Source organism: Oculina patagonica, chromosome 5 (assembly GCF_052425735.1).
Source record: "Oculina patagonica isolate OP01 chromosome 5, crgOcupat, whole genome shotgun sequence".
NCBI classification, from domain to species: domain Eukaryota; kingdom Metazoa; phylum Cnidaria; class Anthozoa; order Scleractinia; family Oculinidae; genus Oculina; species Oculina patagonica.
The window spans coordinates 407,631-431,903 of NC_135762.1; the positions used below are offsets into that span (position 1 = coordinate 407,631).

Genomic DNA, 24,273 nt, shown 5'->3' on the forward strand with positions numbered 1-24,273 from the left:
GCGCGAAAATCTTCCAACATTGCAATTTTTCTTAAAACTTCACCAAAGCTAGTTTATCAGTTACTTTTATCAGAAATGTAAAAAAAAGTGGGGGTCACCGACTTCGTTCCCAAGATACGATAAGCGAAAGAGGGCACGTATTTGGATAAATTTCACGTCGTCACTCGATATGACCTCAGCGGCTTCGGGCGTCAAAATATTTTAAATGAATTGATGTAGGCTAACGTTCTTTGCCTAAATTTATTTCAGTGGGTCTATTGTACAAATATTTCGCTTTTGAAGTCCCTTAAGGAAAATCTTGTCTTAAAGAATTGGATTTGCGAAAACTCGAGGCTGGAAAATGTGACTGATTTGGTCGCGCGCGAGGGGAGAAAATGAAAAAAATAACAAACTTCCAACATTGGAATTTCGCTAATTTTTTGTCAATCAGTAGAGATGTATCAGTAAAGGTGGTATGTCCCGAAAAAAGTGGGGGTCACTGACCGTTTAAGAGAGGAAACTGCAAGCGAAGTTAACGCAATGGCTACCCACCTTATATGTGTTTGGAAAGTTTTCTCAGCGCGCGCGCTCATGCATGACGTGGCATGACGTTTCGACATGAATTACGTGGGCAGTAAGGATGCGCATAAACAATTAGCGCGAACGTCCTTAAAACAACTGTCTAAATGCTCGCACAAAATTTAGACTACACAATTTCTGTAAAGAACGAAGAAATTTGTATGTACAGAGGTTGCTACGATAACCTTTTGATTTGTTAGTGCGAGATATTGCCTTCTTTTACTCGTTCTAAATTTGTTAATTTCAAAAAATTGTCTTCTTTGACTCGTTCTAAATTCGTAAATTAAAAGTAAATTCACTTACCGTTAATTGTACGTGACTACATTCTTAATAACTTTGCCATTTGCTTACGCCTTTTTTGCGCGAGCATTTAGACAGTTGTTTTCCTTTATGGCGAAGTCCCTTAAAAGTAAGGAAAGCCGCCCACCAAGTCACTCTCACAGATGCTGCACCATTTTATAAATGCAGGTGCTGTCATGTAATTTGAATCAGCACAATCAAATACATACATTTTTAAATTTATTAAACAGATACAATGACAGAAAAAAAAATCAACTTACAGAACATTTTTGGCTTCAAAGGCCAATGCAGTTGAACCTCTTTAAATATGGTCACCAAAGGGCAGGAAAGAGTGTCTGTATTATGTCAAGTCAAGTCAACTTTATTTAGGCAGGGTGGCCCATGTATGGAGATGCCTGTATTACAGAGGTAGAGTTTATAAGAATTTTTGTCTCTTTCGAACCAACTGACCTGTACATAATAGGGAGGTGTCTGTACTATAGAGGATGAGTCCATAAGGAGAGGTCACCTAAGGAGCTTTCGGCCTGTGATCAAGAAAATTTCACTTGTTGGAAATCTTAGCTACATCTCTGTTAAACTTTGCAAACTATAATTTTGTTGAACTGTCAGAACACTGTTATGGCCTAACAGACTTAAATTTTGCCAAATTCATGTCTGGTACTGAAGTGGCTGGTAATTAGACATAAGGATGCTCTGAAGGTGAAGTTCATGTTATGAAGGCCTGTTTTTAATTTGTTTCTTTTATCAACAGGCAAAGAACAGTGGACATCAAAGGAGGACAAGATACTGTTGAGTAAAAACAAGGGAGAGATTGCCAGCCTTGCAAAGAAGCGAGGTTTAAATGCTGTTGTTGACAGGATGAACTTTATGGAAGGGATCAACTAAACTTATCCACTCATAACTTGTTTAGTTACAATAATTATACAGGAACTGGTTGTATAGCACATCTTGACTGATGACGCAAGAGTTTTTTGTAAGTTCATTTTCAAAATTTGTTTGTCATCATCCCTTGTATCTACAATGGTCAATACTCAAAATTTGACTGTCAAGAAAAGCACTCCATCAGGGATTAACCATCATTATTCAAATGCAAATCAGGTTATGCGTTTCTGATCAATTAAAGGGATGGTTTTTTGTTGTTGGTCATTAGACTGTACTTGGTCTCCGTTGGCTATTAGTTGATACAAACCAAGAACACAAAGTTTTAGTGTTTTAGCACAACCACTATCTGCAAAGTTACTGTTTTTATAAACTTAGCCAAACTGCCATGCATAAGTGTATGTTTAAAGTCTGTTTACAGTTTGGGCTTATTTGACTGATATGAACTGAAAATACCTACTGATGCAGCTACAAAATAACTTGTTGATTTTGATTTTTTTAAATAGTTCAAGTTGTTACAGTAAAATTCTGATGATAAGCCCCGGGCTTAATTTTGTTCACAAGGCTTTCTTGGTTCGCCTAATTTTGAAGAAGTTTTCTTGCGTGGAATTTTTTAGATGCACCTCAGAATACCATAAAGTGAAAATTCGGCCATTATTGAGTATTTGTGTTTGAGATTTGGGGGGCTTATTATCAGAAGTTTATGGAATTCGAGTTCCTCAGTATTAAAAAGTTATCAGAAATATACCCTCTAAAGACCATGTTACACAAGGCAATTTTCCTTGCAACTCAATTATGACTGAAAAACATTTGCAAGTAAAATGCATGCACCCATAAGAAATTATCATAAAAATATCCTGCTAGCAAAGAATGTACTCTGATTTGCTCATTTTAATAAAATTGTGAACTGCAAGTTGAGATTGACATGTCACACACAGCAACTTCTCTCACAACATTGTGAGAAGTAGACAGCTTTCTTGCAATGTAACATCAGTAACATTTTTTTAGCAGCTGGCAATGTAACATTTGTTGTGTTGAAAGTTGCAAGAAAAATTGCCTCTTCTAACAGCCATGCCTGTGTTCCAAAATGCATTAATGAAAAGTGGCCAAAAATCATGATACTCAGAGAAACTAAAAAAGAAATCACATTTTTGGTAACAGAGATGTAACATAGCACAGGTCACTTTGTATGCCTTACATGTATAGAGATAACAATACAAAGAAACTAGACTGAAGAAACACTTTTTAATAGTTTCTCAGGTAAAGGATAAAACTTTTTAAATGAAAAGTTGGATTTGATATAATGCAAAAACTTTCTGGATATCTGTACATTTTTTACAAAATTAGTGTATAAATCTAGAAAATACAAGTTAAAATTTATGTTAATATTGTATAGAAATTTCTAAACAAAAAGGAGGATTGTAATTATGGTAACCATGTCTGCCATTTGTAAATGAAGAAAATACTTATAAAGAAGCGAGAGGTATGCTTTCATCATACATTCTTGTAATCTATTTGTGATAATTAAATTAATATTGAAAAGAATTGATAGCAGTTGTTAAGTTGGTACAAATGTGAGAAAGATGTCAGTCAGTGATACAATCTACCTGGGAAACAGTTGGTGACAAAAGACTCTAAACAATAATTTAGTATTAAAAAATAATTATTTACAATATAATTACAAATGATTATTATTTAATACTAAATTATAATAATTACATAAATAAATTATTATTAACCAATATCTGGCTTTCATTGGGGACAAAACACAAACCTAGTGAGGACAGTATTAGTCATAAGCACAGTGAAGTGAAGGCTACAAGTGAGGCTGCAGCCTGCTCATCTTGTGCTAACAATATTCATCATGACTTTGCCATCAGGGAGGGGGTGGGGGAGGAAGGGAGGGGAGGGAGGGAGAAGCCACGAGCCAAGCGGCCCACACTGCTGGAGCTTATCCCGGTTTCCGTAGCATTAAGCGGTTAGGAATATTTCTACTCCCCGTGAATGAGATGCTAGTCCATTGCAGGCTCCCCCCCCCCCCCAGCATTATGTCTCCGGTACCCATTTATACACCTGGGTGGAGAGAGGCACTATAGGAGTAAAGTGTCTTGCCCAAGAACACAACACAAGTGACCCTGGCCAGGGCTCGAAATCGGACCGCTCAATCCGGAGTCCGGCACACTAACCATTAAGGTCACCGCACCTCCCATTGAGATGAAAATGGTTCTATTTGTAGGTTACTAAAAGTTCCCACATTCAGATTTCAATGGAACGTCAACTGTTCACTATTAACTCCACTGCAGGGACCATCTATGATACTTGTGACCAAGTTTTTTTCTCAAAACATGACCAAAATGTCAGTGTCACTGTGAAACACGAGCTGACCTCAGTGGTGATGAATTACAAAATTCTCTCTACCCTTTCATAACCAAACAAGTTAGCAGGTCATAAGAAGTAATGATCTGATCATAGTAAGGAGATTTTACATGTCAACCTAACAGTCAAAATGCTAGTAAAGCATTTGGTGGCTTGTTTGATGATGCATTCTGCTGATCACTTTCCATAGACTCGTCTAGAATTCCTGGGCTAGATGCACAGCGAGGTATACCTTTGTTCTCAAGTGATAGCTGGCCAGGCCTTCCACCCGGCAGAGCCATTTCCCTGAGCAATGAGAACACAAGATTTTGAGGCTTAACTGACTGTCGGGCTAGCTTTTCTTTTTCTGCCTGTTTTCTTAGGAGTAGAAGATTATGCAGTGCGTCTTCATCTCCAGCCTCTGTTGCCATGCGGTAAAACCGTGCTGCCTCCTTTTTATCCACGGCAAATCCTCCGAGGCCATGCTCATAGAAAACTCCTAGATTGTATTGAGCTCCTGTGTGGCCATGCTCAGCTGCAGACTTGTACAAACTGGCAGCTTTTGACATGTCCCTTTCAACGCCAAGACCACGCTCATAGCATATCCCAAGGTTATACTGTGCCGATGGATCTTTTTTAGCTGCAGCCATTTTGAGGTAAGGAACTGCTTTATCATAATCACAATGGCTGGATGATTCATCGGCATAGTACAACCCTAAGTAGGACTGTGCTTTACGCAAGCCATTTTCTGCAGCTCCTTCAAGAAGTTGTATTGATTGTTCAGGATCTTTTGGAAGGCCCCCGCCACCCTCCATGTACAACAGAGCCAGGTTATACATGGCACCAGCCTGGCCCTGTGCTGCTGCATTCTTATAACACTCCACAGCCTTGGCCAAGTCTTTATCCACTCCTTTACCGTTCTCATAGCACAGACCAAGGTTAAACTGTGCCAGAGGATGGCCTCGTTCACTGGCTTGCATGAAGAGCAAAAATGCTTTCTGGTGCTGTTTTAGTGATGCAAACTGTATACCTAGCTTGTTCTGGGTGGCTGCAGTGCATTCACTGAAGGAAGACTGAAAAGTTGCAATTGCCTGGTCCAGGGAGTCAGTGGGCTTGGCATTACCCCTGTACGTCTGAGTACTCTCGGCAACAGGAAGTACTCCCAGAGCGACATGTGGTTTGCTCACTGCAAAGACTTTTGACAAGAGTTGGGAAGGAATAGTCCTTACATCAACATGCCATGGAGAATTTTCATCTGTTATGAACTTACGGCATGCGAGAAGGCTGCACAGAGCGAGCACTCCCTTACACCACTGTGAAAGAGAAAAACAAAATAATGATATTAGGTTTAACTTGCCTGTTCAGAAACTAAATCGCTTTGAACAGTGCTCAATGGAGGGAAACCCACACACTAGAGTTAATATATTCAATCAGATCAAAACAAAACAGATCCCGGCAGATGATGCAACCATGTTCACGCATGGTTGCCTCTCCTCTCTGTATAATATAAGGTAGGGGTGTGTATGGGAAGAACACAGTTTTGTACAAGTACAAAAACAACAGACACTGTCATAAAACCTTTCCCTCAACCTTCAGACAATAGTGCATTTACTGTGTATCCTTACTAGTAAAATATAGCATAAATTAGCAAGCCAAAATAAATATAAATATAGCACTAAACAAACACGTGTGTCTGACTCTTACTGCAGGAATTTTCAGTTTCGCTTACCGATCGTATTTCTCCACGAAAGGGATTAGAATCTTCATCCTTCTTCCCACGGGCAAAACGAAACGAGAAAGTCAGCGTTCGATTTCTTTGGTCGTTCTGAATGCTCTGCAGAATGCATCGCACGAGGTCAAATCCCAAGTTGAGTGCTTCGCTATTGCTTTCTTCACAGTACTTTTTGGCGTCTGTAGCCAAAACTACTTTCCCGTGACGAGCTCTCGACTTATGAAGAGCTTTTTCTTTCTCATCTGGTATTGCATTGTTCACATCTTCGTTCTTCTCAGCAGCTTGAATCTGCCCAAGACGAAGAGATGCATTCCCGGGACGGCCGTTTACTGTAAACGAGAACGATAGTGATAAGCAAGCTTACGATATTAAAGCAAAGGGACCGGCGATCTTTTCCCAATATTTCTGCATAACAAACAGTTTACTTTATAAAAAAAACATTAAATCCACTAACCTTTTCTGTAGATTAATCTCCACATCTTTTGTGGGCTATTTACATTATAAATTCCTACTTTTTTAAGACGTTCTTCTCGCTAAACTATCGCCATGCCTGGATGATATGGCGGCCTGGCGTCAGGTAGCTGGGAAATATACAATGATGTCACTGCAAATTGATTGGCTAAAAGGAAACAGGAAGTGCGTCATTTCGACGTCTGAGTTGTCGAGTCACGAGATTGAGAAAAGTCCCAATAAACGGGTGGAGAGGGATAGGAGAATTTTTCGTCAGCGTAAACGCTCGTCGACAAATGAATTTAAAAAACAGAATTCCAGACGAATTCTTTGTTTTTTAAAGTTTAATTTGCAATGAAGTTTTCAAAAAAAAAAAATCACGGTGCAGGCTTCACATGTGAACTACTACTAGGATGGGGTGGGTCATGTTGGCTTGCCGTTCTATTTTTGTTGCTTGAGGAAAAGTATTTTGGAATGGGTAAATAAAAAGAAAAGAAGGAAGAAAGTGAGAAAATGGGTCAACACACCAACTGTTGAAAATTTTTTATTCACTTTTATTATAAAAGAAAATAATGACTGATAATAAAAGGCCAAGGCTCTGTTTAGGAATTTCAAACTGTTTTGGACATGACATTCTGCTGTTGGCCTAACAGGCTTTCATTTTATCTTTCCAAGCACAGTGATCCAAATAGAGGCAAAAAGATCGATTTTGCTTTCTCCCGGCTACTAAGCTTCAAATGGCAATTGTGCAATAGTTTTTTTTGAAGGCGCTTTGTTAAATTTTCTAGTTAAACATTAGAGTGAGTTTGTCTCTTCACCACAGAGATGTGATGGCAGTTTTTGTTAAGAACTAAGACTTCTGAATTAGAGACAACTACATCCAAATGTGTCTTACATGGAAGAGGGGGACATGGGGGGACCCTGAACACCGCAACACCGCAAAAATATTTGTATAACTAGACAATATTTGACTGTATTTTGTCACAAATTAAACATATGGTACCGGTATGTGCTTTTAGCAAATAAGGACGGATTAACCAGCCTGCGAACTAACCTGCGATCAGGCTTTCTTTTTTTTCGCGGCGGAGGGATGTGGCGAAAAAAGGAAAGCCTGATACAATTACTTGTCAAGTCGTCTGCCGCCCCCTAATTAGAATATCTGTCAACGTCGTCGAGAATGTCGGCGATGCCATCAGATAAGCGTGATTAGCACCTTCAAATATATTTTTACTCTCACAAACATGTGTTTGAATTTCCCTTTTTGAACGAGCTGTTCGGATGGTTTTTAAAATTTGTTTTCTGCAAAGGCTGATTTTGTGTAAGGCTCAGGTCTGACATTTCAAGGTCGTAGTTTTCGTCACTGGCACGATCGTCTGGCGTCTTTGGTGGTGTGATATAATACTGTCGACACCAACGACACCATTGGTGGTAGATCACGCTCTTGCCGAATCCCGTCGGAAGCACCGCCAAAACATCTTTTCTTTCACAAACTATTCGTCGAATACACTCCCTTTGTTCGTCTTTAAAGGTTTTGTGAACAAAATTCTTGAGAGATTTTCTAAAAGCTTGAAGAACTCGCTTCATTCCGCTCAACACCCGCCACGATAACAATCATTTACGTACGATATTTTTGGACCGGAAATTAGACTTGAACTCAATTAGCCAATCAGGATAGAGTTCTAATGTTGCCTTTTGTTTCCTGACCAATCAGAAAAAAGTCCAGATTCTGGACTTTTTACAGACGACTCGACAAGTAATTGTATCAGGCGTTCATTTTTCCGTTAACTACACCGCCGCGAGAAAAATAACGCCTGATCGCAGGTTACCTGCGAACAGGCTCCTGCAAACATAACAGAGTTAAATTTAGTTCTGCAAGTGTTAGACAAGGAACCGTAACACCGCTAATAATTTTAATTTGTTTCACCGAACACCGTAGGTTTTAAAACACAAACATCGCACACTGTAGGATTTGAAATCACCATAACACCGCAAGATGGGATTTTATTCACCGCAACACCGCATAAAAAAATTAGCAACATCGCAAACCCCCATGTCCCCCTCATGGAACATCATGTTAAACCGCCATTGCCAGCCTATCGTAACCTCAAACAAGACCAGTTTGAGTGTTTAAAGAAGAATAGATAGGAATTTATGAAAATGAGAAATAATTTTGTTTCAGTTTTTCTTATGACTTACAAATACCACCTGAAGCAAACATATTTCTTAATTTCAAATTTTGACCTTTCAACTTTTGATAAATTAATAACAAAATTGTGAAAATCCAAGACCAAACAAATAGAGGCCAAGTTTTCTATTTCTATTAACATTTGGCATTGATATAACTCCACATTTATAAACACTTTCCATGGTTTTGTTTAGCCAAGACATTCTTAGCCATTGTCAGTAGTTAGGTCTGCAAGGACAGATCCATCTGTCTGTGTTCAATGCAGGCTATCTTTAGTTTTGCTTGTTTGAATAAAGTTGAACTTTTTGTCAGCTTGGAAGTTGTGGACCCCCTCCAGAATAGTTTCCTGATATGTCAGCTTTGCTGAAGTCAAAACCTGGATTCTATCAAAGAACAATAACAATATAAATAAACAATTGAACAAATAAAAAAGCTCTAATGATATTGAAATATTTTTCAAGACAATGTCACTTAGTTGATGATTATCAATGTCACTTGTCTGCTTGACCTTACCCCTCCCATGAGGTTTTTTTTGGTTTGAACTCTGCTCCCTTCTGGAAATTCCAGTTTTACCCCCCCCCCCCCCCCCTGCCTCTTGAAATTTTCAACGATCACCCTTGGGGTAGGTATGGATATTTTTTGGGATGGGGAGACAAGTGATCACAGCTAGGGGTTTCAAATGGTCTTTGCGAGCATTTGCGAGCATGCGAGCACAGCGTTTTTCTTTGCGAGCACGAACATTGACAAAAATTAGCCTTGCGAGCAACGAGCACTTTTCAAAAACCTACCTCTACTAAAAACCGAGCATTCGAGCACTTGTAAAAATGTGCGAGCACGAGCAAACGAGCACCCACTAAAATTTGGCGAGCATTGCGAGCACTGCGACATTACGAGGGACCATTCTTGACTCCTACAGCTGCTCGGCAATACTTATAATATATAATGGGATGTACCTCTTTTTGGAACCTTTCTAATGTTAACTTCTTTTCCATTTCATTAAAAGTCCATGGGTCTGCAGAATATTCATTTGTTAACAGTGAATGCCAGCACTTTGCTGCATCTCGGCCAGATTTCACCAAAATAATTCGAACAAGCTCATTGTCTTCTGAAATGAAAAGAAAAACAAACGATATCAAAATTACTTGCATTATTGTTATTACAAAATGTGTTATGAAACTTAAGTTAAGTGCCAGTGTGTTTAGCTACTAGGCTCTAGTTTGAACTTTATGTTGTTTTGACTATGTATAGTGTTCATTTTGGGCGAATGATAAATCCAGATTCGGATTCAGATCCAGATCTTATCCACATTTCGGGGATTAATTTTTGATGAGGCATGAGGTCCAACTATTAAAGCAATTGTATTGCAGTCTGGTAATTTTACCTCTTTTTAATCTGGACACCAGCTGGTTTGCTCCAGCGCCCCAGTTGGTTTGTGCGTTTGCAAGTCTGCATTCGCAACTGGGGGTTGTGAATACAAACTTACCCGAGTAGGGAATTAGACAAATAAAAATTATAAACGCTATGACAATACCTAAAACCCAAGTGCTTTCATCGGCCAAAACAGTTCCAAAAAGTTCTCCCTATAAGGAAAAATCATGCAAACAAAATGCAATAAGTTGTTTTAATAATCTGAACAAACCGTTCTCTCACAGTACACGCGTAAATCAAATCAGTCACCTTAAAAAACTCTTGTCCTTTTAAGCTAAATTTTATACTCTTTGGCTTGATATCACATGAAATTTCCCTTCCTTTTGTTCCCTTTGGTACATTGACTTCGATGAAAACTTCCTCAATCGTTTGCGCCCAATTTCCCCAGGGAGTTTTTGACGGAACAACTCCGCTCTTCTCATCAAAATGGTCCGCCATCTTGAAGAATGCCCTGTCAATGAGCTTACATGACGTACGTTTCTTTAACTGCATTTACCGCTGCCCAATTTTCAATGGAAAAATTCTTGTAATGCGCCTTGGCGCACGTGTGATTAATTCTTCTGCCGGTATTTTTAAATTTTCGCCCAATTTTCTGAGATTTGGAACTCGGGGACGCTGCTATACTGTTGAAGAGATGTCGGTGAGTGTCCTGTATTGAATTTTGTTTTTAAACTCTCGCGCTGTTTGAGCTTGATCGCTTGTTTTTTTCGCTGATCCCTTCCGCCTTTCGAATTCTAGATGTTTCCACTCTAAGCTTTGGTCGAATGCACGCAAAATATGAATATTTAGAGATGTTTAGAGGGACACAAAATTTCGAAGTGCCAGAATCTTCTCTTGTAAGATTGTCAGTAAATGAGTAATCACATGTGAGCACTTTAAATTTTATAAATCTACACTAAGCTTATATGTAATGGTAAATGATGCAATCCTGGTGTTATTCTGTGAAACAAGTTGTGTGTGCTGTTTGCTATTATGGCCAGTATGATGGTAAGTGGGTCATTATGAAGCCACTCTGTTGTCCTCCACCTGGGGGTGGAGGGGGTGGGGGAGGCTACATCAGTTGATCCAACATACTGTACACTTGGACCATTCGTTATCTGGCCTCCATAGAAATTCTTTACCGATGATTTGCTCTGGCGAATGCAGACCACCCCCTCCAAAAAATCTGGCGCATCTAGGGTTAAATTATGCAACTCCAGTAAGGGGTAGTAGCAGGAAGAGGGTTTATATTTTTCAGCAACAAGAAGTGGCTATAAAGCATGCAATGTTCCTACCCTGGATCTACATGTAGCACTGAAATCGCTGGAAGTGTTGGGCATGTAACAGTCTTTTGTTCTTATTTAAGCTGCTTGCTAAACTTTTGCTAACCGGTTTTGTCCTGCTGCTTTCATGCATGTGTTTACAGCAAGGAAGGCCTATCTTATTCTTATAATACTTGCCACAGGCAGCCCACCAACACTTCAGGCCATTGGCCTGTGTTTGGACTTACCTTAACTTTTTTTGTTCCATTTGACCAAAATTTAATGATTGACTGTGTTTCTGTTATTTTTCTTTCTTTTGTAGATTGACAGGAAGAGCACAGCTAAAGTTGATTACTTGAAGGAGGTTGAAGGACAGATCCAGAAAAGATGGGCTGAGAACAAAACCTTTGAAATGGACTCTGCTCCTGTAAGATTGATTTGCTTAACATTGACTAACTTTTTTTCCTTTTTTCCTTTGTACACTGTAGTCTACATTAATGTTATTTAATGATATTATTGCTAATGTGGCTATATTTTCTCAACAGCCTGGATCACCAGAAGCTAAGTAAGTATACATGTATACCATCTCTACAAGAAAGAATTTATTTTTGTTAATAGTCAAACCTCTTTAATACAAACACCAAAGGACAGAGCTGATTGTCTGTGTTATGGAGGTGTCTGTAGACTGTCCACTGTCCCCTATTTTTCTGTGAAGTTGTAGAGATCGATCATTGAGACCGACGGGCCGCCAACTTAGTTCATGAATGTGAGCGAAAACTGGGGAGAGTGCAAAAAGCCAGTGGGAAGGGATGTGGGTGTTTATAGCGTGGGGTGGGGGCGCGGAAAAAATAGGGGGGCTTTAACATCTTCACTTCATCTTGTATTCACGGAGTTAGTTGCTCTAGCAACGGCAACACCTGATTGGTCGAATAGAAAATTGAGTTCATCAAGGGGTAGCAGAGTGTCTATGACTTCACCGAAAAATAGGGGACTGTGAACAGTGTAAGATGTCAGTACTATAGTGGCACATAAAGAGATTCAATGAACCCTGGTGTTTCTGTGTCCATATACAGAGGTACAACAAGCATGAGCGCGAGTCGAATAATTGTTTTATTCAAAACGCCCAAATAATTGCAATATTTGAGCTCCCCAGCTGTTTTCGTTGATGCATATCGGCTACCATATTTGTGGTCAATGGTGTATGAGCTCATATACCATTGCCTGTTAACCAATCAAAACTCAGGAATTGTAATATACCATTGCTAGTTTTTAATAATATGTGATAATGGCTGGACAATGTTTAAGACTTCTGATGGGACCTGGCAGTGCTCGAAATTAGGAAAAAATCCAGGTTGTCCTTATGGCAAATGCCGGACAACCTAAACCCTGAGTTTGGTTGCCCTGCTGAGGGCTTGGTTGTCCGTATTAAGTGTTGTATTTTTTTGTTACAATTTTTGTACTCAGGTCATGAGACAATAACATTTATTTTACAATTCACACGGTGTGAAACTGCTCATTCTAAACAAAACTGCAGAATTCCTTTATAGTAAATGAACACAACACTTTCACTTACTTTTAACGTTAATGAAAATACTTCTTTGTACTTTAAGAAGCGATATAGTCATTTTACAAATCCCTACACACGCAAAAACACACCAAACTCAAAACAGCTAAAATATAAATTATTCCCAGACAACAGCCAGACAAGATGCGTCTCAATTACACGTGGGTCACAAATCTGTTCGCTTAAAAAAGCCAAAAATTCTGAACTTTAGTTTGAAATATGAAAGAAACTTGAATTAAACTTTGCTCAGAATTAAATTTCACTTAAGGTAAAGGCAAGAAATGCATTCCAAAGCGCCAAGATATTTTGAATTTTGAAGTCATGCAAATCTACATGCGTAATTAACTAGTCACTTTCAACACGCGTCAAAATATTTCAACGAGGTCTGTACGTATTATCTCGGCTTATTGCACTCGACAAACGTCCAATTAACTGTTTCAACCTTTGCTTTCCTTTTCTTAAGAATTGTGATGGATTCCATCGATTAGAAGAGAGCTATTTTCATGTTTAAACTTACATTTTCTTTGGTTTATTCTGTTGGGTGATCACGCAAATGTAAGTTCTTTGGTTGTATGGCAGTTTTTTTTCTCGGGCAACCAGGCCTTAAAATTTCTAAAAAACTGGTTGCCCGAACGAACTTTTAGTCGTCTCGGATGACCGGACGACCGCTAATTTCGAGCACTGCCTGGCATAAAAAAACATTACTCATTACCAGGAAACAAGATTCATTCACACACTGTATTAAACTCCACTTGATTTGTGTTCGTGAAATTTGGCCATGACCTTGGGTTGAGAAGGCTTTTGAAGATGAATGTGATCACAACAACTCTATATGTTACTGTTACAGGAAGGAAAAGTACTTTTGTACATTTCCATATCCTTATATGAATGGAAGACTTCATCTTGGACACACCTTTACACTTTCAAAGGTATAGGAAATTACATGTGTTAAGTTGTATATGTTGCAGTTAATTTTTGAGCTCAGGTAATTTGCAGTTTTTCTTAACTCTGAATGTTGTTGATAAATACAAGTCACATATTCTAAACATCTTTTTTCTTTTTGTTGCTGTTGCTCTTCATTTGATCATGGATTCTTCACCAAGGCTGAGGTACGAAGCTCTAAGCTGTCTTGTTAAATTTTAGCTGTGTACCATGAACTGTCATCCTGAATTTTATTTCCTGGACTGCTGTACATATTTGAAATGGCTTAATTACATTTTTTGTTGTTTCTTGGGGTCATTTATAGTTTGCCAGTGGATACGAGAGACTGAAAGGTAAAAGATGTCTGTATCCATTTGGCCTTCACTGTACAGGAATGCCAATCAAGGTGATAATATTGTAGTTGTAATTAATGTCATTAATGATTGTAATGAAATATAATTAAAGAAGAAAAGTTCCATAAAAAGGTGACCAGTTCCAGCGGTTTCCTTCCTTTGTCTGCCCCCTACCTGCTCCAGGAGCGAACAAGAGGGAAGAGGAATATTTCTGCAACCTTTTATTTCTACACATGCTCTAGGTAGACCCCAGCTTTTTTATTATTATTAATTCCTACAACCTTTATTAATGCTTAGGTAGACCCCAGCTGTTTTTGCATATGTGTGCTCTCTCTACCTTTTGTATTAAGTAAGAATTGGTAACTATCTGTGCGTACATGTAATGCACTGAACATTTTTGATGGACCTTAATGAATGTGCTTGGATGTGCAATTTTCATTGTATGTTCTAGTTTACTGCAGATGTCATTTAATCCTTCTACCCTATCAATGTCAGTCAGTGATGCATGGCTTTTCTTTTCCTATAGCTGCTTTAGAATAACTCCCAGCAAAGCTGGATTGATTATTTACAAATGAATGTCGGGAGTCCTGACTGACAGTTGACAATTTTTTTTACAGGCTTGTGCAGACAAGCTGAAACGTGAAATGGCTGACTTCGGATTTCCACCAAAATTTCCTGTTAATGCTGAAAAAGAAGAGGCAAAGCAGGTTAGGGAAATATAATTATACTCCAAATCTTTGAATATATATTTTATTGTCATGGTTTGTTCAGTTTGATAACTTTCAAAACCCTTGTACTTTATAACACACCGAAAAATAACTTCCAAACCGTTGCAAGATTCAGGTTCACAGGGCTTTAAAAGTTTCATTTTCCAGACTGAGTTGGTTGATTTATTTGCACAGATGAAAAGTAAAATTGCTGCAAAGACTGGAGGTTTGGAGTATCAGTGGCAGATCATGCAGTCACTTGGATTGAGTGATGAAGAAATCAGAAAGTACGAGCAACTGTTAATTAACATTTATTATCCTTTGACATTGCAGAGAATATTGCCTGATAGTTGGCTGACAAGGCTGTAGGCTGAGTGGGCTAAAATCAGACGATATTCTGCAAGATTAAGTAGGATAATTGTTATTCAACAAATTGTCAACAAAAAGTATTTTTTTTACATCTAAATTTACTGTTGTTAGGAAGCCCTTTGCAAGACTTCCGACAAATTTTGACAACTTACATATATTTAACAATTATCCTGCGAAATCGCGCGGAATATCGCCCGATACTTAGCCGACGAGGCCGTAGGCGGAGTTGGCTAAAATCAGACGATATTCCGCAAGATTGAGCAGGATAATTGTTTTATTATTCAACAAATTGTCAATGAAACACATTTTGCAGCTAGAAAAACTGTAATTATGCAGCGCTTTACAAGAGTTCGGACGAATTTTCGCAACCTACCGTATGTATGTCGCAGGATATCTGTTATGTACGGATGACAGATATCGTTACCATTTTGACCATATATGGGCAGCGCGCGCATTTGTTGAATAATAATGTAGGATATTTGTTATGTACGGATGACAGATAACAAGGACTTCCTGACCATATTAATTTTTGGACATCGTGACAATTTGTTGAATAATAAAGGAAAATATTTTATACATAAATTTGTACACACCATATAAAATTATAATGCTCCCCTTAAATAATTGCCTCCTTCAGACAGTTAACCCATTGAAGTTTGAAGTACTCGGTGAGTAAAAAATCATTAGGTAGAAGGTAAAGTCTGTCATCAAGCTTAGTGGCCCATCTGGCAATAGCTTAACTCGGTTTCAGTGGCGTGAAGCGACTGGAAGTATTTCTACTCCCCCTTGATGGGATGCTAGTCTATTGCAGGGTTACCACAGCGTTAAATTCACTGGTACCCATTAATAGACCAGGGTGGAGAGAAGCACCATGAGAGTAAAGTGTCTTGCCCAAAAACATAACACAATGACCCCAACCAATGCTGGGACCCTGACCGCTCGATCCAGAGTCCAGTGGACTAACCAATAGGCCACCATGCCTCCCAGAGTTATCAGTCAGGAAAATACTTCATGAGTTGTAAGGCACAATTTAGTAATAGACTAGAAGAACTGCCCCCTAGCATTTTTATCTCCCAAAGATACTTATCAAAATGTAAAAGCAACCGTAAGGAGAATTTTGATCCTGACATTCTGATTGTTTTAGGTTTGCTGATGCTGATCACTGGCTACAGTACTTTCCACCTTTGGCAAAATCTGATCTGCAAAGTATGGGACTAAAGGTATGTTATTTCTCCAAAAACATGTTCAACATGTGCGTTTCTAATAATAAAGTTTGTATTAAGTTTTCCATGATATTTTGATAGGTGGACTGGAGACGGACATTTATCACCACACACGTCAATCCTTATTATGACTCATTTGTAAGGTGGCACTTCTGGACTCTGAAAGACGGTGGTAAAGTCAAGTTTGGCAAAAGGTATTCATTCTCTTTATTATTTCATTATTGTCCTTTGATGCTTATTACAGTAATTTCAAAGTAGTTTATTCTATTAAAAAAAGGAAACAGCTCCCTGCTTCAAGTCCAAGACAGTCCTTTTCTGACTGGAAAAAAGGGATGTACTGACAACATGTTTTTGTCTCTTACTAGGTACACAATTTTCTCTCCCAAGGATGGGCAGCCATGCATGGATCACGACCGACAGACAGGAGAGGTAAGTAACGTTTAACCTTGCAAGCCCTGATGTCAACATACAAAATCTTACTGGACTCTTGGATATGTTTCTCAATTAAAAGGAACTTTTAATTTATTTGTAATTTAAGTTGACGTTTCAAAGCATCAAATTAACTGCTGATGGTTAGTAGTAAAGATAGGTTTCAGCCATTTTCAACAGTTTTGTTCTCAAGACAAAAAGATGCTGCTTTTTTTACTAGCCACCTATGTAGCCTCCTACGCAGACATTCTTAAGGCTTATCACACATTTCTCCCCCAAGAACGTCAGCTCAATCAAGCAGCCACTTCCTTTTGCCGGCGAGCCAATCACAGCTTACCTCCCAATTTCTGGAAAGTGAGACTTTGACCCCACACTTCATTCCTGCAACAACATGGCAGACCTAAGCGTGGCTTTGGATAGCCTCCTATGCAGACGTGTGATGAGCCCTAAGAACGTTGGCGTAGGAGGCTACCACCTATGCAGGCATTGTTTTGTCTTGTCACTCTGGGAAGGAAAGAATGCATCGCAAGCCAAAAGCACCTCTGTGTAGGAGGCCAGCTTTTTACAAGCAGGCGTTTGTTAATGTGTGAATTAATTTTTCCAGGGTGTGGCACCTCAAGAATACACAGGAATCAAAATGAAAATTTGTGAACCTTTTAAAGGGAAATTAAGGTACTGTTTGTAGGACTACTGTTTATGTCACACAGCTAACTTCCTATGGCAATGTTTCTTTGAACTTACATCTTGAGAAAATAATAATTATACCGTTGAATCCCATAAACTTGGACCCTTGATAGCTCCAACCTTCCAATAACTTGAACATTTTTCATTTCTTCCAAGGTCATTTTCTTACTAATTTTACCATTGATAATTTCAAATCCCCCATGAACTTTTTTCATTTCCTGAAGATCGTTGTTTGAGTTATCAGGATTCAACTGTATTGAAGAGCAGTGACACAGGAAAGTGCCACTCAGAAGCTTTCTTTTTGATTTCATTAGTTATAGCCTGTGATTTCATTTTGACTCAAAATCACTTGACTCAAATTGTTTGACTTCTTTTCCTCCGTGCCAAAATTACCATATCATTTCCATATACATGTGATCCTGACAAGACACCATTATGCTGAGTTGGCAAACCTGACGGATTGACAGATCGACCAACTGACCGTCCGATGGCTTTATTGATAAAATGACTGATCTCGAGGCTGATTACACGTAACTGCAGTTCTGATTCGCTGATTTCAGGCTGATTGCTTTTTCCTAAAATTTCCCTATTTTTCTTGATTTTTTTCAGCGCTTTGACAGGAAAGAATGTGTTCTTAATGGCTGCAACATTAAGACCAGAAACAATGTATGGACAGACAAACTGCTGGGTTCAGCCAGATATCAAGGTAACAAACAACAACCACCGTAAAACTTTTCCAAATCGTTGGGAATTCGTGTTTTCCTGTCGTGTAAATAAACCTTTTTTGATTCATTCTTTCTTTATATCAATTCTTAAAATTCTGCCAACTCTGCCAGCAGTTGAATCGCCGATCAGCGTTTGGCTTGTTGAGTTTAATCATAGTACGACATCGGCTGAATGCAATCTGCAACAATGCGCGTAACAGTTTTCGCTCGACGTGTTCACACTGATAACGTTAGTAAACTGGCGACAGTAGCATCAATAAGAAGCTAAAACGAATAAACCGCTGTTGTTTAGTGCTTTTGCTCCAGGATGAAAAAAGTCAATAAAAGAAAGAAATCGTCGGAAATGATGGCTGATACATGTCATTGCCTCGCCAAAGCAGATATTGGACGTGTACAAGTTCAAATTATTGAGTGAAGAAAATTATTCAACACGACTCGAGCGTGGGACAAAGAAAAAATCCGAGTCCCCGACGGGAATCGAACCCATGGCCTCCCAGATACAGGTTGGGCGCTCTAACCAACTGAGCTACGAGAGACCCGTTGTGAGCTGGGCCATTTACTAGGTTGATATATGAAAAAAAAAAATGTTGTCCACAATGTTGTTAAAGTATATGTAGAACAAAATACTACTTCTTCGAAATTAGGCGCAACAATGTTAGAAGTGTACACACGATCCAAGTTTATTTTATCTTTTGTTCTTTTTATTTTTTTAGTACATTGCCTTCGAGACAAACATCGAGAATGAAATTTATATCAGTACCCGAAGAGCGGCCAGGAACATGTCCTACCAAGGGTTCACCCCTAAGGAAGGTGTTGTCAATGTTCTGTTGGAGTTGACAGGACAGGTCTGTATAGACTGAAATGATCTTTCTTGGTTCTGCTCTATGATCTTCTTTTCTGAAACTTTCTTATTTGTTGTTGTTTTTTTAAGGACATCATGGGCATTCCTTTAGATGCTCCGCTTACACAACACTCTGTTGTCTACACACTTCCCATGTTGACTATCAAGGAAGACAAAGGTGAGACCGATGAAACTTTCATGTAGAAACGATCTTTTTCTTGCGTGAAAAATTAATTTTTAATCAAAAGATGTAGTTCATCATGTCACGAGTGTGGGACAAAGAAAAAACTGGAGTTCCCAACGAAAATCGAACCCATTTACTCCTAAAACTAATTTTGGTATTGCACCGCAATTCCGATTTTGAAACAAACGAAAAACAGCAGTCGGAAAAGGTCTGATAGTCGAGGAAACAAGTGTCGTTTTCGGCAAATATTAATTGAAGACAAGAACTCGAAGAGCTATCGATCTTTTTTTATCCAATCAGAACGAGCACGAAATAGCACGAGTGCTCATGAGCACTCGAAAATGGCGACTTCATCATAGCGCAACTCGCTTGTTCGTTTCCATTTTTGGCCAATCACAAGCCAAGAAAGTTTGGAATGAAGAGCCACAAAACACTAGATTACACTTGCTGTTCTTTTTTACTTCGTTAGCGCTCAAAAAGGGCAGTAACTCGATTTGTTTCGCTTTTGAAATTGCTTGATATTCTTTAACATTCACAGCAATGATGAACATTTTAATTTTAACTGAGGACCTTAGTTGTCTTATGAGACTTTTAACCAATGGATCCTTCTGAGCTGTGAATAAAAGTGACGTGATGTGACGTGACGTGCCTAGGTTACGTGACGTGACGTGCCTTGTGTGCCTTGCGTTAAGCGGTGTAATATAAATCAGTGTTATTTGTTTGCTAGGTACCGGTATCGTGACGTCAGTTCCTTCAGATGCCCCGGATGATTACGCGGCCCTCAGAGACGTGAAGAACAAAGCGGTCAGTCATTAAAATGCGCATGAGTGTGTCAGCGTTGGTTTTGAATGGGTTCTCGCGTGTTTCAAGTAAAGGCCCTGAACATTACACTACTGGGAAACCAATGTTTACATGCAGTACACTAACTTATATCGCAAGAATTTGTTTTGGAAATATCCCCAATATAAACAATTATGTAACTCAATTTGTGTTACTAGAGGATCCCGTGATTCCCAGTCCCACATGTACCCTTCGCTTTTTTTTCACACATGTTTGTTTGCCGCGTTAAAATACGTGGAGCTATTTTTTTTTTTTTATCAACTTGGTGCGCAAAGAAAACGGCAAAAGTGCTACACCATACTATTCCTACAAAATTCAAAAAAATTCTACAGGGTTGATGGTGATAATCTTGCTACAACGAAGGTTTAATTACAATCGTCCATGCGACGTTACTATTCGCAACATTTTAATAGTATCGCCTCAACAACATGAAATGTAAACTTTGCCTTTACTTTTTAACCTCAGGCATTCAGACAAAAGTATGGTATCACGGACGAGATGGTTCTTCCTTACGAACCTATTCCCATCATCCGGGTCCCTGAATATGGGGATCTCTGCGCAGTCAAGGCCTGTGATGACCTCAAGATAAAGAGCCAAAACGACAAGGATCAACTAGCAGAAGCTAAGGAACTCGTCTACAAAAAGGGCTTTTATGAGGGAATGATGATCATCGGAGAATTTGCGGGACAGAAAGTTCAGGACGTCAAGAAACTTGTGCAGAAAAAAATGACGGACAGTGTAAGTTTATTTTCGGGCTTTTGAAATATACTTGTTTGTCGCCTTTTGATACAGCCAAAACAATTGGTTTTGTTAGTCCTTGCCTAAAGTAAGCAGCTGAAACGAGGAGGGGTTGCAAAAGTCACGTGCAGCGCACCCCAACCAATCACAACAAAGATGTTATGCTGTGACGCTGCACGAGAATGGAACGGATTACCAAGGGAAATGAGAGAATTAAACACTCTATCTAAGTTTAAGACACACATTTTTAAGCATTTTATGGAACAGGACCGTATAAATCATATATGTACTGTAAATTAGGTTCAATTTTCTTTTTTTGTTTTCTTTTTTTTGTTTTTTTGTTATTTTTTTTGTTTTTTTTTTTGTTTGCTTGCTGCTCTTTGCTCTTCTCTTCTTTTTAAATGCTTGAATTTGATACATAAACTCCAGAATATTTGTATTTTTTTTTTAAATGTATTTTTAATGTAAATTTTTAATATGTATATATATAAATCTTACTTAATGCTGATCGCCAGTTTATACCAGTGATCTAATGATCACTGATTGGCCCTTCAGGATAAATAAAGTTTTTATTATTTTATTATTTTTAGCCAATCAGGTGCAAGACCAACGCCAGTTCTCCCGCGCTTGTCGCTGGTGGCATGCGCTTGCTTCGAGTTCTGATCGGCCCGGATAACAAACATTTTTTGCGACTATAATGTATGGCTCGGCTCAGTAGGAGTAATGCCGTTTTATTAAGAGTTCAGCGCTAGCCTTAGAAAGGTGATTGGGAGTTATTGATTGTTCTTCCTTTTTTCCGGGGTCTCATGATATTTGTAGGGCGAAGCACGGATTTACATGGAGCCAGAGAGAAAGGTAATTTCACGTTCCGCGGATGAGTGCGTCGTTGCTCTGTGTGATCAGTGGTAAGTCAGCGAGAACAGTGATTGTTTTAGTCTCTTGTTGATGTGCAGCCTGCACTGAATTGATTGGAACTGTTTTATGAAGTTTGAAGAAGTAGGCTAAGACACACTTTTTCACAATTTGTTCTTAGGTTTCTGGATTACGGCGATGAGCCATGGAAAAATGAGGCGCGAGAATCACTGAAAAGTTTAAACACGTAAGTCACTCTTTAGTTTTTCCTAAGCCTTTGCATGACGCCTTTTTGTTGATTTCCCATTTTTCGGCCAATCACAAGCCCAGCCAGTCCGGGAGAAAGAGCTACTAAATTGCACGTGCGTTTGTTTGCTCTCTGACTGGCTCAAAAAGTATTTAATATCTTGAGCGAACAACAATAAAATAGCTAGACATGTTTAAAAATTCACAGCAATGATGAACATTTTAATTTTAACTGAGGACCTTTCTTGTCTTATGAGACGTTTAACCAATGGATCCTTCTGAGCTGTGAATAAAAGTCAGGCGATGCTACTTGGAACTTCCCACTGTTGCGGTTCTGTCAGTGCTAGGTTTATTGAAGTGTCTTGGTCACGAAACAATCACACAGCTAGCAAACTCTGAAAACAGAGATGTTTACGGGAGGACATTGTAACAATTATGTAGGATCTATTATCTAGCGTGGCTTTAAAACCTGACGTGATGTAATAATAATGATCCAAATAACAGTTTGTGACACTTCTCGTTGTCAACTCAGCTGTGTAATTTTATTTTAAAGATACGCTGAGGAAACCAGGCGGAACTTTGAAGCCACATTAGACTGGATTCATGAGCATGCTTGCTCCAGGTCTTACGGTCTTGGTGAGTTTCTGAGTTTATAAAAAAATGGCTACTCAATTACTATCAGCTATGATGAAGGTAAATTTGTTGTTATGAAGACTTGTTCTTGTGACAGATCTCACCAATGGATCCTTCTGAGCTGACAACGTTCGCATTTGTGTTTGTTAAAAATCTGCATGTGCAGTATTTGATCCTTTTTTGCACCATTTCCAACCGAAGTTGCTGCTCGCTCAACTGCTCGCTTTGATTGCTTCAATCAAACCAGGCATATTCTTTTTTCACCCAGTCAGAAGCAAATCAGAACCAATCGGCCAAGGCATCGGCCAATTGTGACTTGATTTTGGCTCGTTTTCCTGCGCTTTTAGAACTGATTGCATATTTTGCTGCACATGGCACTGGTTACATGTTTTCCCGCGCTTGACACTGGTTACATGTTTTCCCGTGCTTGGCACTGGTTACATGTTTTCCTGCGCTTGGCACTGGTTACATGTTTTCCCGCGCTTGACACAGTCTCCATGATTTTGCTTCGAGTTCTGATTGGTTCATCGCTTAATGTAATGATCGGTGCCATTAGTTTGATTTTGGTTTTAAACTTGTAGAAAAAGACAAGTTAAAGTGTATTTCATCCGAATAATCTCCTGTGAAGGTCATCATTTTTACTGTCAAACTTCTAATTCCCAGAATTCAGTTACTGCTGAAAGATAAATGACACACCGGTATTTTGATTTCGATATCTTGGCTCGCAGCGAAATTTTGTTGCCAATATAAACGAAAAGAATAAATCATCGTTTTAAGTTACTGTATAAATGAGAAACAGTGAACCTTTACAAGTAGACAGTGGCCACTCGTGGCAGAGAGCAGCAGAAAGATAAAGAGCGAAGTGAAAGACCTTTGAATAAGTCACACTTCTGGATGGAATTTTAATTTTATTCCGTTAAGTCTCGAAGAAAATGTGGAATACAACACTGTACATCTAAGATGTGGTATATTTTAAGTCTCCTACTTATTTGTTGAGAGAATGCATCTACTCCGTCTTTCAACATATTCAAGTGCAAACAACGCAAAAATGTCGTTGTCGAGACGAGATGTCAAGTATGGCTTGAGCTGAACCATATGAAAATGGTCGATAATGTGTTTGGAGCAAGTGTGCCATGTTTTGAGGTTATCCGTTTCTTTCTGTCGCTTGATTTCGCCTTCACTTACGATGTAAAAAAATTAACCACTTCATCTACGAGTCTTTGGAGTTCAAATTTCAGCGAAATGTTTTCAGCTCAAAAATCTTATTCAAGCAGCTATCCAACCATTTCTCAAGTTTGATACACAATAATTAACAGGATTACACGCTCTATAGTCTAGGAAATAATTGGATGATATCGAGATAATAAAAAATTCAAGGAGTGACTGCCCTTGGAATTTTTATCATCTAAATATTTACCACACAAAAATTAGGGATAATTACGGTGGCCCACAAAGATATTCATTACACACACGCAAGTGAAGCATCCGAAAATTAGATTTCGACCAAATAAAGAATGTTCAATGCATTTTGAAAGGTTCCTTGAAATCAATATTGGTTAAAATCATGTTTCGAAATGCTCCACCGTCAGTTAAATACTTGACTGTGGAAATCTGGCCGTAACTGATTACTTAATCCGTATCGTTATCATCTTTGTCGTTTAAGTTCAAGAACAATCACTAATTCTTCCGTAAAGTTGACTTCTCGCTTATGCCTTGGTCAGGATCTTGAACAAAACACCCTCATGTCCGAAATGTGCTAGATTGGTCCAAGTTTTACAGTGTATCTCTGAAACAACTGGTCGGAGCTTTTTGGTATTTAAAGTACTAAGCCGAAAA

General features: G+C 38.8%; 3 protein-coding genes and 1 non-coding gene across 5 annotated transcripts in view; 1 reads left to right on the plus strand and 3 right to left on the minus strand.

Moving 5' to 3' along the window:
• Positions 1-2,613: 2,613 nt before the first annotated feature.
• Positions 2,614-6,402, minus strand: LOC144654560 (uncharacterized). Its single transcript, XM_078514720.1, has 3 exons — positions 6,279-6,402; positions 5,822-6,153; positions 2,614-5,405 (listed from the first exon to the last, which is right to left on the minus strand). The coding sequence occupies exons 1-3, from the start codon at positions 6,301-6,303 to the stop codon at positions 4,239-4,241; spliced, it is 1,524 nt and encodes a 507-aa protein (XP_078370846.1). The 5' UTR covers positions 6,304-6,402; the 3' UTR covers positions 2,614-4,238.
• Positions 6,403-6,802: 400 nt separating this feature from the next.
• LOC144654583 (nudC domain-containing protein 2-like) lies at positions 6,803-10,432 on the minus strand. Of its 2 annotated transcripts, XR_013570934.1 has the most exons (5): positions 10,137-10,432; positions 9,991-10,039; positions 9,413-9,564; positions 8,101-8,842; positions 6,803-7,316 (listed from the first exon to the last, which is right to left on the minus strand). XR_013570934.1 is itself a non-coding variant. In XM_078514754.1 (4 exons), exons 1-4 carry the CDS (start codon positions 10,377-10,379, stop codon positions 8,768-8,770), a joined length of 519 nt encoding a protein of 172 aa, XP_078370880.1. In that variant the 5' UTR covers positions 10,380-10,432; the 3' UTR covers positions 6,803-8,767. The 2 variants fall into 2 exon arrangements, 1 of the variants encoding a protein (XP_078370880.1); XM_078514754.1 differs by having other exon boundaries at positions 6,803-8,842.
• LOC144654585 (leucine--tRNA ligase, cytoplasmic-like) overlaps positions 10,413-24,273 on the plus strand; it is a 41,006-nt gene continuing 27,145 nt past the window's right edge. Inside the window, exons 1-20 of the mRNA XM_078514755.1 lie at positions 10,413-10,527; positions 11,451-11,555; positions 11,674-11,693; positions 13,540-13,621; positions 13,796-13,801; positions 13,939-14,019; positions 14,584-14,673; positions 14,869-14,960; positions 16,187-16,262; positions 16,347-16,459; positions 16,631-16,694; positions 17,299-17,366; positions 17,988-18,084; positions 18,817-18,948; positions 19,035-19,122; positions 19,856-19,932; positions 20,434-20,706; positions 21,526-21,611; positions 21,740-21,805; positions 22,358-22,440. Coding sequence (XP_078370881.1) covers positions 10,417-10,527; positions 11,451-11,555; positions 11,674-11,693; positions 13,540-13,621; positions 13,796-13,801; positions 13,939-14,019; positions 14,584-14,673; positions 14,869-14,960; positions 16,187-16,262; positions 16,347-16,459; positions 16,631-16,694; positions 17,299-17,366; positions 17,988-18,084; positions 18,817-18,948; positions 19,035-19,122; positions 19,856-19,932; positions 20,434-20,706; positions 21,526-21,611; positions 21,740-21,805; positions 22,358-22,440 — 1,810 coding nt within the window. The 5' untranslated portion in view covers positions 10,413-10,416. The remainder of the gene's footprint in view (positions 10,528-11,450; positions 11,556-11,673; positions 11,694-13,539; positions 13,622-13,795; positions 13,802-13,938; positions 14,020-14,583; positions 14,674-14,868; positions 14,961-16,186; positions 16,263-16,346; positions 16,460-16,630; positions 16,695-17,298; positions 17,367-17,987; positions 18,085-18,816; positions 18,949-19,034; positions 19,123-19,855; positions 19,933-20,433; positions 20,707-21,525; positions 21,612-21,739; positions 21,806-22,357; positions 22,441-24,273) is intronic.
• Trnat-ugu (transfer RNA threonine (anticodon UGU)) lies at positions 18,566-18,640 on the minus strand. Its single transcript has one exon. It is a non-coding gene; the product is annotated as a tRNA-Thr (tRNA).

Bases quoted from the DNA above. Each gene is read 5' to 3' on its own strand.
- LOC144654583 (XM_078514754.1), bottom strand. From the start codon at position 10,379: ATGCAGTTAAAGAAACGTACGTCATGTAAGCTCATTGACAGGGCATTC. The intron at 10,040-10,136 runs GTGACTGATTTG...TTTTCCTTATAG, and splicing joins AAGGACAAGAGTTTTTTAAG to GGAGAACTTTTTGGAACTGT. The intron at 9,565-9,990 runs GTATTGTCATAG...TTTTCATTTCAG, and splicing joins TGAAAGCACTTGGGTTTTAG to AAGACAATGAGCTTGTTCGA.
- LOC144654560 (XM_078514720.1), bottom strand. From the start codon at position 6,303: ATGTGGAGATTAATCTACAGAAAAG. The intron at 6,154-6,278 runs GTTAGTGGATTT...TCTCGTTTACAG, and splicing joins GAGATTAATCTACAGAAAAG to TAAACGGCCGTCCCGGGAAT. The intron at 5,406-5,821 runs GTAAGCGAAACT...TCTCTTTCACAG, and splicing joins TTCGTGGAGAAATACGATCG to TGGTGTAAGGGAGTGCTCGC.